This window comes from Paramisgurnus dabryanus, chromosome 24, assembly GCF_030506205.2.
Source record: "Paramisgurnus dabryanus chromosome 24, PD_genome_1.1, whole genome shotgun sequence".
NCBI lineage: Eukaryota > Metazoa > Chordata > Actinopteri > Cypriniformes > Cobitidae > Paramisgurnus > Paramisgurnus dabryanus.
The window spans coordinates 26,479,358-26,502,069 of record NC_133360.1 but is presented as its reverse complement, the minus strand read 5'-3'; the positions used below and the strand labels follow the sequence as shown (position 1 = coordinate 26,502,069).

General features: G+C 39.7%; 1 protein-coding gene across 1 annotated transcript; it reads right to left on the bottom strand.

The window, feature by feature from the left end:
* Positions 1 to 1,802: 1,802 nt before the first annotated feature.
* LOC135741138 (adhesion G-protein coupled receptor G7-like) lies at positions 1,803 to 15,631 on the bottom strand. Its single transcript, XM_065259783.1, has 14 exons — positions 15,521 to 15,631; positions 14,391 to 14,504; positions 14,190 to 14,293; positions 13,953 to 14,099; positions 12,926 to 13,017; positions 12,571 to 12,698; positions 11,886 to 12,014; positions 9,527 to 9,687; positions 8,005 to 8,211; positions 7,336 to 7,448; positions 6,883 to 7,211; positions 5,546 to 5,627; positions 5,265 to 5,423; positions 1,803 to 1,968 (listed from the first exon to the last, which is right to left on the bottom strand). Exons 4-14 carry the CDS (start codon positions 13,980 to 13,982, stop codon positions 1,803 to 1,805), a joined length of 1,596 nt encoding a protein of 531 aa, XP_065115855.1. The 5' UTR covers positions 13,983 to 14,099; positions 14,190 to 14,293; positions 14,391 to 14,504; positions 15,521 to 15,631.
* Between the last annotated feature and the right edge of the window lie 7,081 nt (positions 15,632 to 22,712).

Genomic DNA, 22,712 nt, shown 5'->3' with positions numbered 1-22,712 from the left:
GGTTATGTTACACAGACCTTTTGTTGGCAACTTTGCAATATACACTGAATATTAATAAAAATTATAAATGATAAAAAAAAGTTGAATTAAATTATTTCAACTTTATTCTTTGTAATTTATAGCAAAATCCTCCACAATTTTAATACAAGTTGATTAAACTTTTAAGTGCAACAAGGAATTTTTACAGTGTAGTTTTTTATATCCAATGTTATTTTACTAAGAGAAAAGTCAGTTACCAAGCTTCAGAATAATAGAAATCAATATCATATAAATGTATGTTTTGTTTCTATAGCGCTTTTCACAATTTTTCATTATTGAAAAGCAGCTTTAAAATACATACTGTATTAGTATTGAAAGGAGAGATGAAAAGAAAAACAGAAAATTATTAAATATATGGACTACATGGTATGTATGTTGGTGATAATAACTGTAAAAATAATCGTTTGTAATCTGAACATTACTTTCATTGTGATATTAAATAGTTCATTCAACTTTAACCGTGAAAATTGTTGCCTATGATCAGTTTCTGAATTAAAAAAAGAATTAATGCAATTAAAACATCAAATTTTAAGAAATTGACACGCATCTATATTGACATCACGTCATATAAAACTGAGTTGCATACTAAATAAAAATCAAACTGAATTTTTTAAATAATGACACCAATCTGCCATGTCGTTGCGCATCGACCATAATTCAAGTTGGTATCTCCCTTTCTCAGCATTTCTCCATGTAAGGAGGTCTTTCACAGAGATTGACTTCATGTTGTGCCTTTATACTGATGTGATGTGATCAGCACAGCCTCCAATGATCTACTTCAGCTCTATAATGAAATGTGACACACATTTTTATTTGTTTGTCATGGTCACAAAGCAGCAATACTGTATAAAATCAACACTACATCTGTAAAATCTGTTCAGTATTAAAAAGATTTCCAGTCTCAGCAATTTTATCTAACTTGATGTACAAACAGAATAGAGATCCACTTTTACAGTGTGTGTTAGCATACTTGATATATTAGCATGGTACATTACATATGTATCCAGTTATTACCAGTGATGACCTCAGACATCTCAGTGAAGTCAGTATCAGTGCGTGTGTAGATTTCAATGTTTTCTTCTCCATTAACTTTCCATAGGAAGAACACTTTCCTGTGAATGCCAACGTTGGGTGCATTCATGGCATTGAGAATGTCTGGATTTGAGTTTATTACGGATCTCAGAGTGAATAAAATAAATATTTGTATGCCCTTTGGAAATAAAAAAGAAATCAAATTAATATAGAAGCATTGCAGATTAAATTTACAAGCCATGAAGTTTATTTTACAATTGCAAGGCTTTGTGATCATGAAAAAAGGTAAAGCTGAGTGCAAATGTAAATTGCTAAAATTAAAATTAAATAGAAGTGATATGCATTACTACACTGTAAATATTCCTTGTTGCCCTTAAACTTAATCAACTTAAATTTACAATTATTTCAACTTTCTTGATGTAACGTCACACCAGCTGAGGGAGCCCTCTCATGAGTATTGACTTTGTACCTCTTTCTCTGCTTCATTGGTTACTTCCTGTTTGTAGATATTTCAGCATGGCCTGGCTAATAGGGCAACAAGGATTTTACAGTGATTTGGTTCTCATGTATTGTTTTTACTGTAAATTCGAATAATTGTAACATTGCCCGCTTTAATTATTATAATAATAATCTGTATAATATAAGTTGAATGCTACATATCATTTCAGTTTAGTGTTGATAAATGGGGCTGTGGAGATACAAAAGGGAAATGGTTTTGAAACACTTCATTATCACACCTGTGTTGTGTTGCAGACGCAAAAAACTATGCTCAGGATAAATTGAAGAATTGGGTCTTGGGTGAAAAGCAAAATGTAACCAGTGACCCACGATAGACCAAGCATCACAGCCATAGAAAAACTACTCAGAAACTTCTTCTTTAAAGGAGTTTGCTGCAAACTAGACAACAAAAGTGTTATCAGGACAAACAAGATTGTTCACGCTAATTTATCATTCATGTATTACTTCAAAGAGTATGGGGTGGTTTCACGAACAGGAATCAGCTTAAGCCAAGACTAAGCTTGAGTTTAATTAGGAAATATAACTATTTTTAACAAACATACCTTACTAAAAACATTACTTGTTTGCATTTTGAGGCAAAACAAAGGGCACTGATGTATTTTAAGATATGTGACCCGTCACGGAAACGTCTCAGGTTACGAATGTAACCATTGTTCCCCGAGAAGAGAACGAGACGCTGCGTCGCCGAAGCTACGCTATGGGAACGCCCTCTGCGTGATTGCGTCTGAAGCACGTATGTCAAATCAGTCCAATGGTCAGGTGACACGTCATAGGCGGGTGACGTGGGAGCTAGGAAGCTATAAAAAGAGCACCCGGCAAGCCGAATTCAGCTAGATTGTGCCGAAGCAAGGCGTGACAGTGATGCAGGGAGTATGGCAGGGAGACGCAAGGTCTCGTTCCCTTCTCGGGGAACAATGGTTACATTCGAGCTGCGTCGCCAAAGCTAAGCTATGGGAACGATGTACCAAAACACCATACTACCAAGTACCTGTCTGTGTGTAGAAACGTGCACGGCTAAGACATAAGCACCTGTGCTCCAGGCGTAGCACCAACATCTAACTCGTAGAACCGAACGAAAGTGAGCGGAGAGGACCAGCCTGCCGCATCACAGACATCCTGCATTGAAGCCCCTAGCCACAAGGCCTTGGAGGCTGCCATACCCCGAGTAGAATGAGCCCTGACGGCGACAGGTGAAGGCCATCCAGTGGTCTCATAAGCCAGAGAGATAGCCTCAACTATCCACTTACTGAGTGTCTGCTTGGTCACCGGAAGGCTTTTCTTGGGCGACCCGAAACACACAAATAGTTGCTCAGACCTCCTCCACAAAGAAGATCTGTGAACATAGACATCCAGTGCTCGCACTGGACACACCAAGTTAAGCTTTTCCTGATTCCTATCCCTAAATGGGGGAGGACAGAGGGCCTGAAGTACGACAGGCCGTGGCACATTAGTCAGTACCTTAGGCACATAGCCGGGCCTTGGGTACAAGAAAGCCTTAACCATCCCTGGCGCAAATTCGAGGCACGTAGGGGAAACCGACAGGGCCTGAAGGTCGCCCACTCTCCTCAGAGATGTGACTGCCAACAGAAGTACTGTCTTAAGTGCCACAAACTTGACTGAAACAGTCTCAATGAGCTCAAACGGAGCCATGGACAGACCCTCCAGCACAACGGCCAGGTCCCAAGCTGGAACCCTGGGTCAGACTACAGGCCTCAGCCTCTGAGTGCCACGAAGTAAGCGAATCACCAGCGGGTCTTTCCCAAGGGACTGCCTGACCAAAGGGACATGGTAGGCCGAGATGGCCGCCACATACACCTTCAGCGTAGAAGGAGATAACCCTGCGGTGAACTTTTCCTGCAAAAACTCCAAAACTGTACCAATTGGGCAGTTCACAGGGTAATGCAGGTGCTTGCTGCACCAGGAAGTAAAAACTCCCAATTTAAAGGCATAAAGCTTCCTCGTGGAGGGAGCTCTGGAGTGAAAAATGGTCTCCACAGCCTCGGCTGAGAGACCAGATTCTATGAGCCTGGCCCCCTCAGCAGCCAGACCCACAGTTTCCATAACTCTGGGCGGGGGTGAAGAATCGAGCCACCCGCCAGAGAGAGGAGATCCTTCCTGACGGGTATTTCCCAAGGTGAGCCGTCGAGGAGGGACACCATGTCTGAGCACCATATTCGGTTCGGCCAGAGTGGGGCTACCAGCAACAAACGAACGTTGTTGCGACGAACCCTCTCCAGAACTCCCGGGAGCAGAGCGATCTGGGAAAAGCGTGAACCATGGCATCCAGTCCCAGCGGTGCTGGGTGTGTGAGAGAAAACCATAGCGGAAAGTTCGCCCAAAAATGAAAATAATGTCATTAATGACTCACCCTTATGTCGTTCTAAACTCGGAAGACCTCCGTTCATCTTCAGCACACAGTTTAAGATGTTTTAACTTTAGATTTAGTCCGTGAGGTTTCTGTCCCCTTCATTGACAATCTATGTACGGTTTCCATGTCCAGAAAGGTAATAAAAACATAATCAAAGTAGTCCATGTGACATCAGTGGGTCAGTAAGAATGTGTTGAAGCATCTAAAATACATTTTGGTCCAAAAATAGCAAGAATTACGACTTTATTCAGCATTGTCTTCTCTTCCGGCTCGAGTGTGAAGTCATGTGACTGTAGTGTCGCGGCTGCACTGTTCCTCAGACATGTTTGCTAAGTTTTTTTTCAAACTTATACCGTGCGTCTCCCCAGACTGTAAACGAACTCGGGCACACAAAACAAAAGAAAAATAATAGAAGCTGGGGCGGAACAAATAACAGTCAGCCGCACCGTACGTCAGCCGCGTCACTGACTTTATGCGGTGCCGCAGTCGGATGACGTCAAATTTCGACTCGCTCTTGCGGTACTTTGACGTCATCTGTCTGTCAGTTCTTGCAGCGCAGCATGAGTCCAAACACACATAAGTTACACAGAGATGGTGGAATTCGTTATATAATTAGCTACATGTTTTGTCTATCAATATTTTCCATGAAGTCATTGGCTGATGGAGGAACGAGTGAGCGATTGCTTACATCCCTAAAGGACTTCACGTTTTCGACGGCGCTCTTTGGATTATCTATTATACTACCTCCCTATTTTAAATACAAACTCTGAAGGCGGGTTCATGTGTTTAACAGAACGTAAATTAGACTGGATTCGACATGTGATCCCCACAAAGGTAAAAAGAGTCTTGTTTATTTTTGCATGTTGTCATTTGGACTTGTCATAAAATACTACATATGATGCTAGAACATCTGTATCTCAAAACAGCTTTACAGGGGGTGTGGCTTAGCTAAATGAGATGTAAATGAGCCCTATTGTCTCCCCCAGGTGGAAAGAAGAGTCCCTTTCGTCTCGATTTTCTCGGTTTGAGTATTTCTGAGTTCCTAAATTCAAATGGCCACAACTTCTCCAAATCTTCTCAGATATCCATGTGTTACACATCGTTGAAAAGCTTAGAAACTACACTTTCAGAATCGGTGAATAACTCAAAATGGCCCAGATCCGACTTGTGTCACTACTTTCTGTGACTGGTCACATATGTCAGTGCAAGTTATTTTCAGTTTGGACAGCTCTTACATTTATTTTAGTCCAGGACAAGTCTAATCCCTGTCCGGAAAACCGCCCCATGTGTCTAAAATAAAAGGTACCGGACTAAATTAGGGACGGTCTTGCAGATGTTCTGAGAGAAATGCAGAAATATTGCCATGTTGAAGATCAGCATGATAAACAAGGGAAGCAGAAATCCCCAGAACATTGGCTTCCTCATATTGAAACTCTGTTTGGGGTCCAAGGAAGCCAACCAGCAACTGTATGACAAGTGAACTCACATAATCAGTACTGTAAGCATTTAGTGATCAAATACTGTGATATCAATAATCAAACATTATTTTTCATTTAATCAATGAAATCCCCAAAATTTGGTACTTACCACTCTTCTTGTCGATAACCTAAAGGATCTTCAACTGTGTAAGTGGAACCCAGTGAGATACCAACAATGATGGCAGGAAACCCTGAGACAGGAAAAGGTTTACTGTGGGTTTACACCAGATGCAAATTCAACGATTCGCACGAGTAGATTACATACAAAGTCAATGCAAAGACGCGATGCGAATGACACGATATTGGTGGCGCATTTCCCGCGAAAACACGCGCTTTTCGCCTCAAACGCGTCTTTGCCAAAGTTGAAAATATTCAACTCGAGCAAAAAATTAGCATGATAAGAAGTTAAATCCCACAAGTAATCTAGAGCGAGTAACTCAATGCCCTGCGTTTGGTGTCTACGTGGCCTTATAGGCACTCAGCAATGTCATAATACTTTATACTGACACTTTTTAGCCAGGATTCTTATGCTTGTGATCACAACTCTACAGATACACTAGCTAACCTTGGACATTTACACTATCAAAAAACAAATAGTCAAAATATAAACCTTAGCATTGGGGCTGTACCAATGCTATAAGTGGGCCGGTACTCGCCGGTACTCAGTACCACCCCTCCAAATATAGCTCTTGAGCATACCACCACCTCTCTCGTTGCGCCCAGAACTTGCTTTTAGTGTACCTGAACGCTCATTTGCACATCTGTTTAAATCAGAGGTTTAATTTAATCCTTTGGCTGCGCTGACGCTTTTCAGAGCGCCCTTCACAATGCACGCTTCCTAATTCGGCCCACCGAGAGCAGATACACCCATACACCCTTGAGTTTACAAGTTAAAAGCGCATGCGTCACTTTTGCTGCTGTCAGTGTCAACTCAACGTGGTCCGTGGATGTGTGTGTTTGTATGTGAAATGCGCTACCATAGCTGCTCGGTTAAAATGAAAATACAAATGAACACTTAATATGCCCTCCTTGTTTTAGAATCTGAGTAGTAAAAGAACAAGGTCAGAATCAGAGGACTTGCTGGCTGACATCCCACTAAGCCAGAATGATATCACTGCATGTCGGACGCGCTGTCGCTGCTGTCAGTTTGGTTCCCCTCGACACAACTTCGGATTTCCTCAGGCGATGTGCAGAGTAAAAACATTATTTAAATAGTAATATACATTAAGTATAATTGCTAAACTACAAGTGAACGAAATTTAAAAAGTGCACAGTTGTACCTACTGTAAATAGTTCGTAATAGTATCTCAGTGGTACAAATGTATACAAATCTGTAACAAATGGTACATCATAGGATCTTTTTGAAGGGTACCGCCCCAGTTACAGTTGACAGACAATTTTTACTAAAAGTGTAGGTTAAACAATAAGACTTCCTGAGTTTCCTACCCCAGCCGACTGCTAGGGACACCTTGGGAAACCATGGAGGTGTTCCAGTGGTTGTTTTGAAGAGGAGGAACACATTAATTCCATACAGAGTATTCCAAGTGAATGTGGCCAACAAGAAGTAATGAATCAAGGCTGTGAATGCCGTACAAGGACCCTCATCAGAGTATTGATGGTAATCTGACACAAGAACAAAATTTTCTTTTGAATCTTTAGCCACTTTTGCATGTTTGACCGGGTTGTTTATGCCAAAGATGAAGAGAAGGTAGAAAATCATCATGCTCAAGCAGATGTTCACCAAAAGCAGAGTCGGGCTGCATCCCCTTGACTTCCTGTAGTAAAGAGTTTATGAATATATAAAAACTAAAGGTCAACTGGGAAAAAATGCATCAGGAGACAAATAAGTATGACATCACCCTGACTGCCAGTAGCTGTTTAAATCTTGATTGTTTTTACCTGGTTGCAATTTGGTAAACTGCTGTGACAGCAAGACCCAATATAGAAAGAGAACAGCCGGCAATGCTGATCAAGTTTAAATCTTCTGAATACTGGTAGTTTATTTTGAAAGACTGCAAAAGGACAACATTTTTAAACATTTTATCTAAAATAAGACATATAATCAAAGGAATATAGGAAGAGTTTGGTTCCAAAACGTCATAAACGCCATTTTTAAAAAATGTTACAGCCAAAATCAGCATTTTGTCTGGTCAGTATTAAAATATTACGAAAAATATGACAAAATATGACAAAGTAAGTGTTTTGATTAATGCCATTAATGTTTATTTTTTAATCAGTGCATATCACTAGTTAACTAAATGAATATAACATGGCAAAGATGAATGTACATTTATATATTGATTCAATCGATTTATAGCATTTTGAGAAAAAAGAATCAGTTTTTAAAATAAATCTTTAAAAATCTAATTATGGATAACAATTTTTTATATAACCTAAAGATGCTATGTGAAAGTTTGTAAACAGAAAATTGTGGTTTTCATCTTGTCACTTTCTTGGTATAGAAAACCTGTTTGTACCCAAATTAGTCAAAATGGATTTATTGCGTTTTCGAACCAAACTCTTCATATATTTACCTAAATAAATTATTTGACCATAAATGTATCTTACCATCAGGACTGCAAAGTTCATATTTAAATTATTGAAATTATTGAAATTATTAAAATTATTTGAATAATTTTCAGGTCGATCAGGTATACAGGTGCACTGTGCGTGACCCGAGAAACTCTCTTTTATGCAGCCTTTTGTACTCCAGTCGTTTTCGCTGTAACTCCAAAACACGCATGCAAAGTCATCGAGGGACATCGTGGGATCATTCTGAAAGGTCAACAATGTGTTAATTCATAACTCATGAGGTACCAATAAGTGCCTTTGAGGTATTAATATGCACCCTGTGTACTTTTTTGAAAGGGTACAGCCCCGGTGACAACTTATGAACATACTATATATACATTGTGCAAAGGTCTTAGGCCTCCACCAGCTTTGTTGTTATGCAATGTTTGAATGACCATCCATTTGTTATTTTTCAGTCTCTTTATTAAGATACAAACTACAGAAAAAAAGAAATACCGTAATTCCTCAAATAAAAGCCGGTATTCAAATAAACACCAGGCCTCTGATGGTGGCCGGGGGCATGGTCATCGCGGACAAATAAAGTCTGGTCTCAAATTAAGGCCGGGGAAAGATGAGTGCCGGGTGTAAAAACATTCTATAAGTTCTATAGTCGTGCGTAGGCTATCCGTAACCTGTGCGTAGCTCTGCATAGCCTGATGTGCACCTCGCAAAAATTTTAACAGCGCGTCAGATCTACGCGGACCGCAAGTGCTGTGATTGGTCCACCAGAACCCTTCCCGTCAGGTAAAAAAACTGCGTCATAGGTATTTCCGTTTGTGACGGTGAAAACAAAGATGAGCCAAGTTGAGGAGTGATTTAACTCAAACTGAAAATAAGTCGCTGTTCATTTACTCCCATCATTGCTGGTCTTCTCAAATCATACACAACAAGTTGCTGTTTCTTCTTCGTTTGTGGGTTAACTTGCTAAGCTGCTTCTTCTTTGACGTTCGCACTGCTACTGTGATTACACGCGTGGTTACTGCCTACCAGTGGTCTGCGTGTATGTTTGCACATCGACGCGGACGACGACGCAAAAGTATAAATGAAAACCGACGTGGATCCTACGCCATTGCGGTTACGCCGTAGGACCTACGCATGACTATAACGAGACCTTAAGGAAGAGGGACGATCGCACTGGGGCATGGTTTGGATAATGTGAGCGCGGTGTTATCTCCTAAATGCATTCAAGTTCATCATAATGCACAGCTGCCAATAGATGGCAGTAGCTACATCGGATGGGTCTCATTTAATGCTAGTGACGGACTTTTCAACAACCTTGAAAAAAAATGAATGATCTGTATCCACTAGAACGCTATCGCTTTTAATTTAATGGCTAATTTAAAACAATTATTTATCAAACAGATGGAATTTGAAATAAAGGCATGTCTCTAATAAAAGCCTGCTTTAAATAAAAGCCTGATACCATCGGCAGTTTAGGTAAATAAAGGCCCCAGTCTTTATTTGAGGAATTACGGTACACAAAATAAGACAGAATAATATGGCTACAGACATTTCTCACCGATGGTGTGACTGAAAACTGAACTTCAATGGTGTCAAATCCATTTTCGAACAGGTTAGCAGAGAAAACTCTTCTCTTGGTATTAAGAGAAGGTGTAAAGTTTTGTGACGGAAAGAAACGATCGCTATCATAGAGAACAAACCCAACACTTTTGTTCATTCCTAAGCAGAGAGAGAGAAGAGAGAAAGAGAGAGAGAGAGAGAGAGAGAGAGAGAGAGAAGAGATAAGAGAGAAACAGAGCGATTCTTTATTGCAGTTATTGACATTTGCCCCTATTATGTTTTTGAACATCTCCTTACCGTGATACTAAGGTGCAGGGGAAATTTCTTTTTCTATCATTTTTCTATCAGGTTACTTTAAAGGGTAATTCCGGTATTTAACACTTTGAGTCTCATTTCTGGTTTGTTTTGGATGAACTTCAGTGATGGACACAGAAATTTTGACAATGGGTCGTGTCTTGAGTTTTTGACTCGTTTAGAAGCGTCTCTTGACTGCTTCAGAATGGAAGTCAATGACCATGCACAAACATGTCATTAAAACAACACTTAACGTTCATTTTCAAAACTGTACTACTCACCGAGTGGTTTGTGGTGTTCGTTGATGATTAAAAACAAATATATTGGCGCAATGTATGATTTCAATCCGTGTTATTTGCTATAGTGGAACTATTTTTTCAGATACCTCACAACCGCATATATACTTCCGCTCTATATCTGAGTCTGAAGCGTTAGCACACTCCCGACCACTTGATGGCGACAACCACTTTGCCATACAAGTACGCTCGGTGTTTAGCGTATAGACAGTCACAATCGAGCACAACTTCAAACCTAAAGCTGGTCACTAAGCCATCAAATATGTAGGGCTGTTCCTAATAACATTTTTTTGAGCTTCGAAGCTCTAGTAGAAATCAAATTGAATATTTGAAGCTTCGGAAGGAGGGGCTGAACATATTTTTCTCTTTAATAAAGGCAGGAATCTCTGTGTGTGTGTCTGTCTACAGTTTTATTATGTGGCGGATGTGTTGCTGCGGACCTAAGGGAGTGCAATATGGACATGCGACACGTTTAGAATTAATAAACTTTAAAAATATTACAGAACAGCGCAAGCCGGAAGCGGCGTGCCTGTCACGCGTCCTGCGAGAACAGCATTAGTGAAACAAAACACAAGAGCAATACTTTTAATAAGGTAGCGTAGCCTAACATTTTTCTAACAAACAAACATTCCCGTATCAGAAATAAGCAGCACAGTAATTACTGACAACGTAAAGGGTAGGCCATTTAAATAAAACAACGAAAATAAATGAACGAAGTTCAACAAACTGTAATAAAACGGTAGCATACTTTCAAAATCAAGTTTATTTATAACACTTACACATCCAATATGTTTTTTTTCATCAGCAGAACAATGAAGAAGATATTTTGCAGAAACCCCAGTGCTCCGTCATGCAAGTCAACCGATCCGCACACTTTAAGTGCTAAAGCATATATATCCAATACAACAGTAATCCCCCATAACTCCGTGTGACATATTGAAGTCTTGTGAAGCAAATCAATCCGTTTTTGCAAGAAACCGAACGTTATTTACAACACTATAACCATGAATGCCAAAGCAGGAAGCGCGTTTTCCGTTCGAGGCGATCTCTTCCACTGGTGGCGTTTGGTGGCTGTTGGCTATGGATGTTGGTCTCTCTGCGCCACCTATCGTGCGGGGGCGTGAAGCGCACTTCCTGCTTGGCAAAAGCTCTGCATTAACGCTGTAAAATATTTATATATATATTCGAATCTCAAAACTGAAAATCGAATGTCAACCCACGTAACAAATATTTGAATATTCTGGTCCAGCCCTACAAATATGGGAAAAATTTCTTCTGAGAGAAACCGAGCGAAAAAACTACAACCACATATAAACAGACCCTTTTCTGTTTCCCGGCGGCGGAGTGATATATCAACGAGCAATGAGTCTTCCAAGAAAAGTCAATGGAATTTTACAAAATGCCAAATAAAACACGACAGAAACTGTATTTCGCTACACAACTTGTTTTTAATCATCAACGAACACCACGCACCACTCGGTGAGTAGCACAGTTTTGAAAATGAACGTTAAGTGTTGTTTTAATGACATGTTTGTGCATGGCCATTGACTTCCATTCTAAAGCAGTCAAGAGACGCTTCTAAATGAGTCAAAAACTCAAGACACGACCCATTGTCAAAATTTCTGTGTCCATCACTGTAGTTCATCCAAAACAAACCAGAAATGAGACTCAAAGTGTTAAATACCGGAATTATCCTTTAATTTAAAACTTTCAGCATAATATTGTATATGGAAAATGTATTATATACAGAAAAAACTATAGATTTACCTTCACTGAATGTGATATTCATCTGTAGGTCAACTTTCTCTTTTGGAAAAGGCATCATATTTGAATCCAGTTTTATTCTGCCAGGTATAAAGGTATCATTGCCAGGTATAAAGGTATCATTGCCTGTTGCTACAAAAATAAGTAGATAATTAAGGTTCACATATATATATAGAGAGAGACAACATGTAAATATTTATAATGATGCACCTGTGCAAACAGACAGAATGATTTATTGTAAATCTGAAGTCATATTAAGATTATAATGCTGACATTTTTACTATTGCTGGATATTAGGCAGACTTTTTTAAATTTTACATTTAATTTTTTTTTTACTCACCCCTAAATATACATTACCTCTGTTTTAATAGCTCAACTGCTGAAAAATGTATTATAAACTCACACTTGTACTGCTTAAGATATATAGGCTAACAACAGGATGCCTTTTTTAGCTGGTTTTAGTCAGGCACTTACTATGTATGTTAATGTAATTTTTAATTTTAATTTTTTCCCTTTTACCAAAAGTCTTAATTTTGTAGAATCTGTTTTAATGCTTGGTTGATAAAAAATATTTTTCAAATATTTTACATTATCGCAACACAACTCAAACGCACTTCTGGTCTATATGAAGCTCATCCTACCAAACAACCCGGTCTACTGTGATTGGTCAAGCTGGTCCAGTACTTACCTTTAAATAAGGTTAACTGCACTTGATGAATCTCCTGTCCCCCCTTAAAGGACTGCACTGCCAAATTTGGCTGTACCAAGTTATTTGATTCCTCGCGCAGTGAGAAATTCTGCAGAGTCTGTGTTAGTCTGTAAAAACACAATCCAAAATCAGATATGCATATACAGTATTTAAGTCCCCATGTGGTGAAAATCAAGTTTTGTTGTTTATATGTCAATGTGGTACTAATTTGCATATTTATATCTATGGTCTGAGCTGTGTGATTGAGTAGAGGTATTTATTTCAGTATTTCACACATTAGGAATAAGAGCCTGATTACAATTCCCAACTCTAGCAGTGCAATATTTTCATATACTTTGAAAGAGCATCAGGGTTGACATCAGGGAATTTCTCAGGACGGGCACTCAGGAGCTGACTGACCGTGGCTACTGTAGATACAGCAATATCCTGCACAACAAACAAAGAGATTGAAGTTACAACCTGTTATTCTGGTTCTACAAGGAAGATGGCTAAAACACTGTCTCATACACATGGACATATATAAACCCCTAACTATAAAACTGTTTGGTTGACACAACGTTGTTCTGTTCGGCTGGTCAGGATTACCATAACAGAGCAATGCTTTAAAAGCATCACAGAGTTTAGACCTAAGGGAAATTAACCTAAACAAATGTTGTACATACATCTGTCTTGGCATATACAGTACAATATGGCTGGCATAGATGGGGAAGTATGCGGTATTAAAGGTTTCTTGTCTGGCTAAATTAAAAACATTGACTGAAAGGTTATTTGGGAAATTAAAAATCCTATATCAACTTTATTTGCAACTGAATTTATTGCAAAGGTTGAGTGAATGTTTGCAGAATGAAAAACTGGAAAGGCTGTTGAGTGTTTTGTTGTGTTGTTGTTGTGGATTAGTCAAATGAAGTTTGTTTATCTGTTTTATCAGGACCTTGCTAAATTAGGCAAAATACCAAAATGCAAATGATTTCCACCGGGAAGAACATCAAAAAGATACCGTACATTGTAATCATGCAGCTCTTTGCCAGTAACTTACTGTAGAAGATAAAGACTGAAAATGTTTCATGTTCATTTAACTTTGAACAAACTGTTGCCAGTAAATAACATAAATGTGAAATCTACAGTAAGTTACTGGCAACCAGCTGCCATTAATACTGTAATTTCTACAGAATTGTTTTACAGTGTATATACAAGTAAGGTATAAAGTGTCTTACTATAATAACGCACAGAGAAACTATCAAAACAAATTAAAAGTATAACTCAGCCCTTAAATGATAATTATGCAAGTTAAAAAACTTGAGTTTGATGCATTAAAAAACTCACTCTGTGGGGACAGCAAGTGTAAAAGTGTAAATAAGTACCGTTGATATGTTTTCAGAGGAGAGCAACATGTTGGCTATATTCACTGCATTTGTGATGTTTTTGGGTGTCAGACGTTCTGGTTTGGATGTAAGGATCTGAGCACTGGACGCTAACGACTTCTTTTTTTCCACAGAAACCCCAGAAATCTTGATTGAAAGAAACAATTAGTTAAAATATATTTTATCTGTTTGTGTGAAAGAAGTGTGGAAGTTTAGTATGAAACATTAATATCTTACCTCTGCATCAATGACGTCCAAGGTTAAAGTACAACTCAGATTGTTTGGCGCATTAAACACACGGGTTGTTATATTACAGAGGGCTGATGCCTTGGGAATCTCAGCTGAAAAATAAACTTGGAATGAAGAGATATATCAAGAACATTCATTCATAGCTATAAGTGTATATTATGAAAGTAGCTGTTTAAGAGGACAGAGTACCATTTGGTGTTCCCCTTTCACATAGCTCTTTAGATGAGGCAAACCGGCCTAGGACAGTTCTTGGAAAGGTAAATCCCGATGTATTTGTGGGTCCTTGCTCAGGGCAGAAATTAGCTGTAAAAGCATTTGTGACTGTTGATAACCTTCAAAATTTTCATGAAACATATCTTTGGGATAGTTCTCCCAAAATACTGTTCGTTTAGACGGTTTCATCAGACGCACACGCGTTGTCGCAAAGTGAACTTCAGGTTTGTATTTATTTATTGGTCTGGCTACTGCCTTTAACTGATCTCTGAAACAAATAACTTGTCGGAAATAAAAATTTTGGTTTGCTAAGGATGAGGGGCAACAACGAGCATGGATCACAACTGTGCATTTCAGGAAAATTTTCTTCTAAAAATAAATGAACACAAATATATCAAATGAAAGAACAGACCTTCTGCTTTCAATTAAAACAATAAACAAACAAAATGGGGAAAAAGTTTCAGCCTATCTATCTATCTATCTATCTATCTATATATATATATATATATATATATATATATATATGTTTTCTCTGCTTATAACCTCTTAAATCTCGGTATGTTTCTTCAAAAATATTTATTATTTAGCAAGAAGCTGAAATAATAACATTTTTGTAAAGGAATTTTTGTTAGATATCAGATTCAGAACGATTACAAAAACATAAAATTTTTAAAATGTTAAGTTTAACATTTTTAATACATTTTTGCTTCAGTTTTTTATAAATTCGGTAATCACGATAATTACTCAAACTATAATATCACGATAACCACGTTATTACAGATAACCTTAAAAACTTATCAGGAACACGTTTTTCATGCAAATGTTTTCTCTTAATTGACGAGATAACGTGTCAATGGCGAGGAAAGAGTTAAAAGGGCCCAGTTGTTATTGATTCTATGTGCAAGTCTACCGGAAGTTGCGGTACATCCACAAAAGCCATTTGTTTATGTTGTGGCTGCTGAAACCGTCTATACTTTGTAATAAGCTTAGTCACACAACATTCACTTTTATTTATATTCTGTAAACCATCAAGATCTCATTTACTTAACATACATTTGCACTGTATAATAATGGCTACATATTATGAAATATTTTAATAGTTTTACAAATGTTGCAGGAGGCTCCACTCCAATCATCTGTACAGAGGCAAAACCCAGCTGTAAAGTTTCCATTTTTGCACACCGGGGTTGGGATGTTGGTTGTTAAGAGAGGTGATGTTGAGATGTCGGTTGTTAAGACAGGGGATGTTGAGACGTCGGTTGTTGAGACAGGTGATGTTGAGACGTCGCTTGTTGAGACAGGTGATGTTGAGACGTCGGTTGTTGAGACAGGTGATGTTGAGACGTCGGATGTTGAGACAGGTGATGTTGAGACGTCGGTTGTTGAGACAGGTGATGTTGAGACGTCGGTTGTTGAGACAAGTGATGTTGAGACGTCGGTTGTTGAGACAGATGATGTTGAGACGTCGGTTGTTGAGACAGGGGATGTTGAGACGTCGGTTGTTGAGACAGGGGATGTTGAGACGTCGGTTGTTGAGACAGGGGATGTTGAGACGTCGGTTGTTGAGACAGGGGATGTTGAGACGTCGGTTGTTGAGACAGGGGATGTTGAGACGTCGGTTGTTGAGACAGGTGATGTTGAGACGTCGGTTGTTGAGACAGGTGATGTTGAGACGTCGGTTGTTGAGACAGGTGATGTTGAGACGTCGGTTGTTGAGACAGGTGATGTTGAGACGTCGGTTGTTGAGACAGGGGATGTTGAGACGTCGGTTGTTGAGACAGGGGATGTTGAGACGTCGGTTGTTGAGACAGGGGATGTTGAGACGTCGGTTGTTGAGACAGGGGATGTTGAGACGTCGGTTGTTGAGACAGGGGATGTTGAGACGTCGGTTGTTGAGACAGGGGATGTTGAGACGTCGGTTGTTGAGACAGGTGATGTTGAGACGTCGATTGTTGAGACAGGGGATGTTGAGACGTCGGTTGTTGAGACAGGGGATGTTGAGACGTCGGTTGTTGAGACAGGGGATGTTGAGACGTCGGTTGTTGAGACAGGGGATGTTGAGACGTCGGTTGTTGAGACAGGGGATGTTGAGACGTCGGTTGTTGAGACAGGGGATGTTGAGACGTCGGTTGTTGAGACAGGGGATGTTGAGACGTCGGTTGTTGAGACAGGGGATGTTGAGACGTCGGTTGTTGAGACAGGGGATGTTGAGACGTCGGTTGTTGAGACAGGGGATGTTGAGACGTCGGTTGTTGAGACAGGTGATGTTGAGACGTCGGTTGTTGAGACAGGTGATGTTGAGACGTCGGTTGTTGAGACAGGTGATGTTGAGACGTCGGTTGTTGAGACAGGTGATGTTGAGACGTCGGTTGTTGAGACAGGTGATGTTGAGACGTCGGTTGTTGAGACAGGGGATGTTGAGACGTCGGTTGTTGAGACAGGTGATGTTGAGACGTCGGTTGTTGAGACAGGGGATGTTGAGACGTCGGTTGTTGAGACAGGTGATGTTGAGAGGTCGGTTGTTGAGACAGGGGATGTTGAGACGTCGGCTGTTGAGACAGGTGATGTTGAGAGGTCGGTTGTTGAGACAGGGGATGTTGAGACGTCGGTTGTTGAGACAGGGGGTGTTGAGACGTCGGTTGTTGAGACAGGGGATGTTGAGACGTCGGTTGTTGAGACAGGGGATGTTGAGACGTCGGTTGTTGAGACAGGTGATGTTGAGACGTCGGTTTTTGAGACAGGTGATGTTGAGACGTCGGTTGTTGAGACAGGTGATGTTGAGACGTCGGTTGTTGAGACAGGTGATGGTGAGACGTCGGTTGTTGAGACAGGTGATGGTGAGACGTCGGTTGTTGAGACAGGTGATGGTGAGACGTCGGTTGTTGAGACAGGTGATGTTGAGACGTCGGTTGTTGAGACAGGTGATGTTGAGACGTCGGTTGTTGAGACAGGTGATGTTGAGACGTCGGTTGTTGAGACAGGGGATGTTGAGACGTCGGTTGTTGAGACAGGTGATGTTGAGACGTCGGTTGTTGAGACAGGTGATGTTGAGACGTCGGTTGTTGAGACAGGTGATGGTGAGACGTCGGTTGTTAGAACAGGTGATGTTGAGACGTCGGTTGTTGGGACAGGTGATGTTGAGACGTCGGTTGTTGAGACAGGTGATGTTGAGACGTCGGTTGTTAGGACAGGTGATGTTGAGACGTCGGTTGTTGAGACAGGTGATGTTGAGACGTCGGTTGTTGAGACAGGTGATGTTGAGACGTCGCTTGTTGAGACAGGTGATGTTGAGACGTCGGTTGTTGAGACAGGTGATGTTGAGACGTCGGATGTTGAGACAGGTGATGTTGAGACGTCGGTTGTTGAGACAGGTGATGTTGAGACGTCGGTTGTTGAGACAAGTGATGTTGAGACGTCGGTTGTTGAGACAGGGGATGTTGAGACGTCGGTTGTTGAGACAGGGGATGTTGAGACGTCGGTTGTTGAGACAGGGGATGTTGAGACGTCGGTTGTTGAGACAGGGGATGTTGAGACGTCGGTTGTTGAGACAGGGGATGTTGAGACGTCGGTTGTTGAGACAGGGGATGTTGAGACGTCGGTTGTTGAGACAGGTGATGTTGAGACGTCGGTTGTTGAGACAGGTGATGTTGAGACGTCGGTTGTTGAGACAGGTGATGTTGAGACGTCGGTTGTTGAGACAGGTGATGTTGAGACGTCGGTTGTTGAGACAGGTGATGTTGAGACGTCGGTTGTTGAGACAGGGGATGTTGAGACGTCGGTTGTTGAGACAGGGGATGTTGAGACGTCGGTTGTTGAGACAGGTGATGTTGAGACGTCGGTTGTTGAGACAGGGGATGTTGAGACGTCGGTTGTTGAGACAGGGGATGTTGAGACGTCGGTTGTTGAGACAGGGGATGTTGAGACGTCGGTTGTTGAGACAGGTGATGTTGAGACGTGGGTTGTTGAGACAGGGGATGTTAAGACGTCGGTTGTTGAGACAGGGGATGTTGAGACGTCGGTTGTTGAGACAGGGGATGTTGAGACGTCGGTTGTTGAGACAGGGGATGTTGAGACGTCGGTTGTTGAGACAGGGGATGTTGAGACGTCGGTTGTTGAGACAGGGGATGTTGAGACGTCGGTTGTTGAGACAGGGGATGTTGAGACGTCGGTTGTTGAGACAGGGGATGTTGAGACGTCGGTTGTTGAGACAGGTGATGGTGAGACATCGGTTGTTAAGACAGGTGATGGTGAGACGTCAGTTGTAAAGTCAGGTGATGGTGAGACGTTGGTTGTTAAGACAGTTGATGGTAAGACGTAAGTTGTTAAGAGAGGTGATGGTGAGACCACGGTTGTTAAGACAGGTAATGTTGAGACGTTGAGTGGTTCTACGGTGCTGTTACTGATGGTATTGTTTTGAGACCAACCCTGTCCAAAAACAGCTGTTTAAAGACACAAAATTATTAGTCTTGTTTAGCCAGACTTCTGATTATCAGGATAACAGTTCAGTTTAACGCTTATGCTGGCCATGAACCACCCTCAAGTCTGTCAACTTTATCTAAAGTTACCATCAGAGTAACGTTTTTGCTACTAGCTAGGAATTTACCTGGAATTGTTTATATAGCATACTACCGCTGGTCAGAAATCTGATGTGCAGAAAACAAAAAGGTGAACGTAAAGACATTGCACTCGTACATTTGGATAATCAGAAATTCTTATTATTTTAAAAACCAAATGGCATTGCTGTGAAGAACCCTTTGTAGCACCTTTATTTTTTAAAAGTGTATGTTCTGTATCAGATCGTCATTGCATGCATTATTCAAAAAATTATATATGAAAATTATATGAAATTGGCAGAACCCAGAAAGTCATACAACTTTTGAACGACATGAACATGAGTTAATGACTAAAAATCATCATAAACTAGTTTTTCGGTAACAACTGCATACACAAAAATAGTGCAGTCCCCTTAATATGTTTGTATTATTCTTTGTTTACAGTATTCTGTTGTGAACTTTGGGTAAATTTATATATAACATCATTTAAATAATACACTATGTAAATAATAATATGCAAAGAAGAACAAATCAGTCATGTAAGGTGTGTATAGAGATAACAGAAACACGAATTAACAAGTAAAAAAAGAAAAAAATGCCTTACTGTACTGTGTACTAAAATACATGATAGTAAAAACAATCAAACTTATCAAATTAATAATATTACTTAAACCCTAAAATAGGCCTAATTAATCTATAATTGAAAACATTATATATGAATATCTTCATGCAAGTTATCATTGCTTTCATATTTATTATTATTATTAATTCAGATAATAGTTGAAATATATTAAAAAACAAACTTACCTAAGATAAAGATGAGGATCAGGCAACAGTGCATTATTCAAACATTGGATGAACCTACTAACATGAAACATGAAAGACTATTGAACTGATACTGACTGTCTGGTTGTGTGGTTTTGATTATGTGATGCCTGGTTTACAAACGTCAGAGTAGACAATGAGAAGGAAATAGCTACAATGAGGCACTAACAAGAAGATAAGCTATGTTTTATTTCTGTTTCATTCATAAAATTTGAATGTTGGTTTGATTTACAGAACAGAAGCACAACAAATGCTACTGAAATGTAAATAAATCAATCAATGAATTTAAAATAATTACAATCTTATTTCAACTTTAAAGTGGGTGTCTTGTTATGAATTACAAGAAATAAAACATCACATGTTGGTTTCCACAGAATAGTGTAGGGCTACAACAACTAATTGAAATGTCAATAATATTCAATAATAAAAACAGCGTTCAACGAACGTCATTATTGATTAGTTTGGTCTGTGACGTTACTTTGCCTTATTACAACAGCACGGTCTCTATAGGTTTCTCCATAGGGAATTGTAGGTTCAACTATAATTGAGAATTGGCGACCTGTCACACTTCTAAATTATGATTATAAATAATTCGCTTTGTGGTTATGTATCCCAAATAATATATGTAAATGAGTAGATGGCCTCTCTTTTGATGAAATTTAATTATTCCACACTGGTAAAAAACCTGCTAAACTGGCTAGATTTTATTAACAAGCTCTGTTAGCATGAAATCTTTTCATTCAACAAAATCATCTTAAGGATTAATTTGGATGTTATTTTTAGAAATTGGATGTTTTTTGTTTTGTTTTGTTTTTTCCATTATCTCAGTTATGTTTGAATGGTGTTTCAATTTTAAGTAAAGAATGTAATATTACATTTATTGGTCAACCAAAAGAAAAATGCTCTCTCTCCTCCTCCCCCTCCTTCCTCGCCCATGTAAAGCTAAACTGATACAATGGTTCTGGTATTCATGTGGATGTTTCTTTAACACGTACACCTACCTAAAGATTGTCGCAGACCATGTATACCCATTCATAGCAACAGTGTTCCCTGGTGGAGGTGGCCTTCTTGAGTAAGATAATGCACCCTGCAATTGTCTAGGAATGGTTTGATGAACATGTCAAAGAGTTCAAGATGTTGCTTTTGCATCAAAAATTCCCAGATCTCAATCGCATTGAGCATCTGTGGGATGTACTGTACAAATAAATTCAATATATTAATCCCTCACATTGCAACTTGCAGGACTTAAAGGATCTCCTTCTAATGTTGTAGTGCCAGATAACACCGGACGCATTCAAGAGAAAGTCACATCAGAGCTGTTTTGGCAGCACAAGGAGGACGTACTTGGTGGTTTTGGTTGTTGTGGCTGATCAGTAAAGGCCTATCTTCTAGACCAGGGGTTCTCAAAGTCCGGACTCCGGTCCGGATCCGGACCCGACGGGAACTTGATCCGGACCCGCGTCCACTTCATAGTACAAGTGCATTAATTTCCATGTGATTGATTAAATGTGTGCATTTGCTACTTTACAAATGCATATTAAACTTGTAAACCATTCGTTTAGTTTTCTTTTCTTTTTAGATTTAAGAGTAGTCCTGGTCCGAAAATAAAACGAGTTATTAAAAACTTTCCTGTGTCACGCTGTAGCCATCACACCCAGATATTATGCACAGCTACTTCATGTACTACGGCTTTTGATCATTAAGTCCTTATCAATCTGAAATCACTGTTGGTTTGAGTCGTTTAAAACATGCATTTGAAAAAGCAACACTCGTCAAACATAATCTTTATACATATTCTTTATTATCATGAAAATACCTGAAAAGGTTTGAAGAACAGCAATATAAATATAACCTTAAGACATTTCCTGGAGCTGTGTGTGTCTAGTTCTTCGTCTGCAGCGCATATTAAGTTTCTGCCCGAGAGCGCCCCCTGGCTTTTGGATGTAGCGGTATTTCACTGATTCATTGAAATAATTCATAATTCATTGAGAAGCATAGCAAGCATGTTGTGTCGAAGTCTGTTCCCCCTTTTTTTCCCTTCAGTGTAGTGTTTTTTATAGCGTTTTTATCACGTTATAAGTTTTATTATTTATATATTTAAAGTTTTAAATAAAGATCTATATGTGTGCATTTCTGTAATGTATCTGTATTGTTCTTAATGGTAAGTCAATTATTTTTACAGTATGAATCATATTATATGTATAATATATATTCAGGGTGCGATTTGCTGGGGGGGATGCGTGGGATTTCCCCCTTTCTGGTCAATGTATCCCTGCCTCTGCTTAATAATTTTTATCCCCGGTGGGGATAAATTTATCCCCCCCTCAAAGTGATCAGTGCTACTACACTAGTGGCGAGACGGATCACAAAACTTATCACGGATCCGTGGTTTGAATAAAGTCAATTTTGTTTTAAAATGCGCTGCTTTGGCTGGCTCTGATACAGCTGCCGCGCAGCCTCTCTGTATTCACCACTCTGAAGACTTGCTCAATGTCCCGCCCACGGCGCTACCTGATTGGTTACAGACCCGGTTACACCTCACGAGTAAAAGCCTATCAACACATGCGAGATGGTTATGGAGCTGTGTGTCGAAACGATGGAAGGCAGCATATTCATCCGCATATTAATAAAGCGAGAATAAACATCACAATCTGATAATCTGTTTATGATGACAAGCAGAGTAAGTGTCCCAGTCACACCACTGAGAATGGCAGAAGTGACACATGATAAATGCAGATGAGGCGTTTAGCGAGGCGCGGGCGCGTCCAGTTTGCGCAAATGAGGCTAATTGACATAATGCATCTGTCTTTTCTATCATTTCACTGTAGCTCAGCATTGCGGTGTAAAGTTAATGTTATTACTTTAAAAGCAGCAGTAAAGCTGTTTCTACTGTTATGGTTTAACTTTGCAATCAATACAT

Coding starts and splice junctions, on each gene's coding strand:
- LOC135741138 (XM_065259783.1), bottom strand. CDS start 13,982: ATGTTGCTCTCCTCTGAAAACATATCAACG. Junction 12,015..12,570: donor GCAGTTAACCTTATTTAAAG/GTAAGTACTGGA, acceptor TTATTTTTGTAG/CAACAGGCAATGATACCTTT. Junction 9,688..11,885: donor GAATATCACATTCAGTGAAG/GTAAATCTATAG, acceptor CTCTCTGCTTAG/GAATGAACAAAAGTGTTGGG.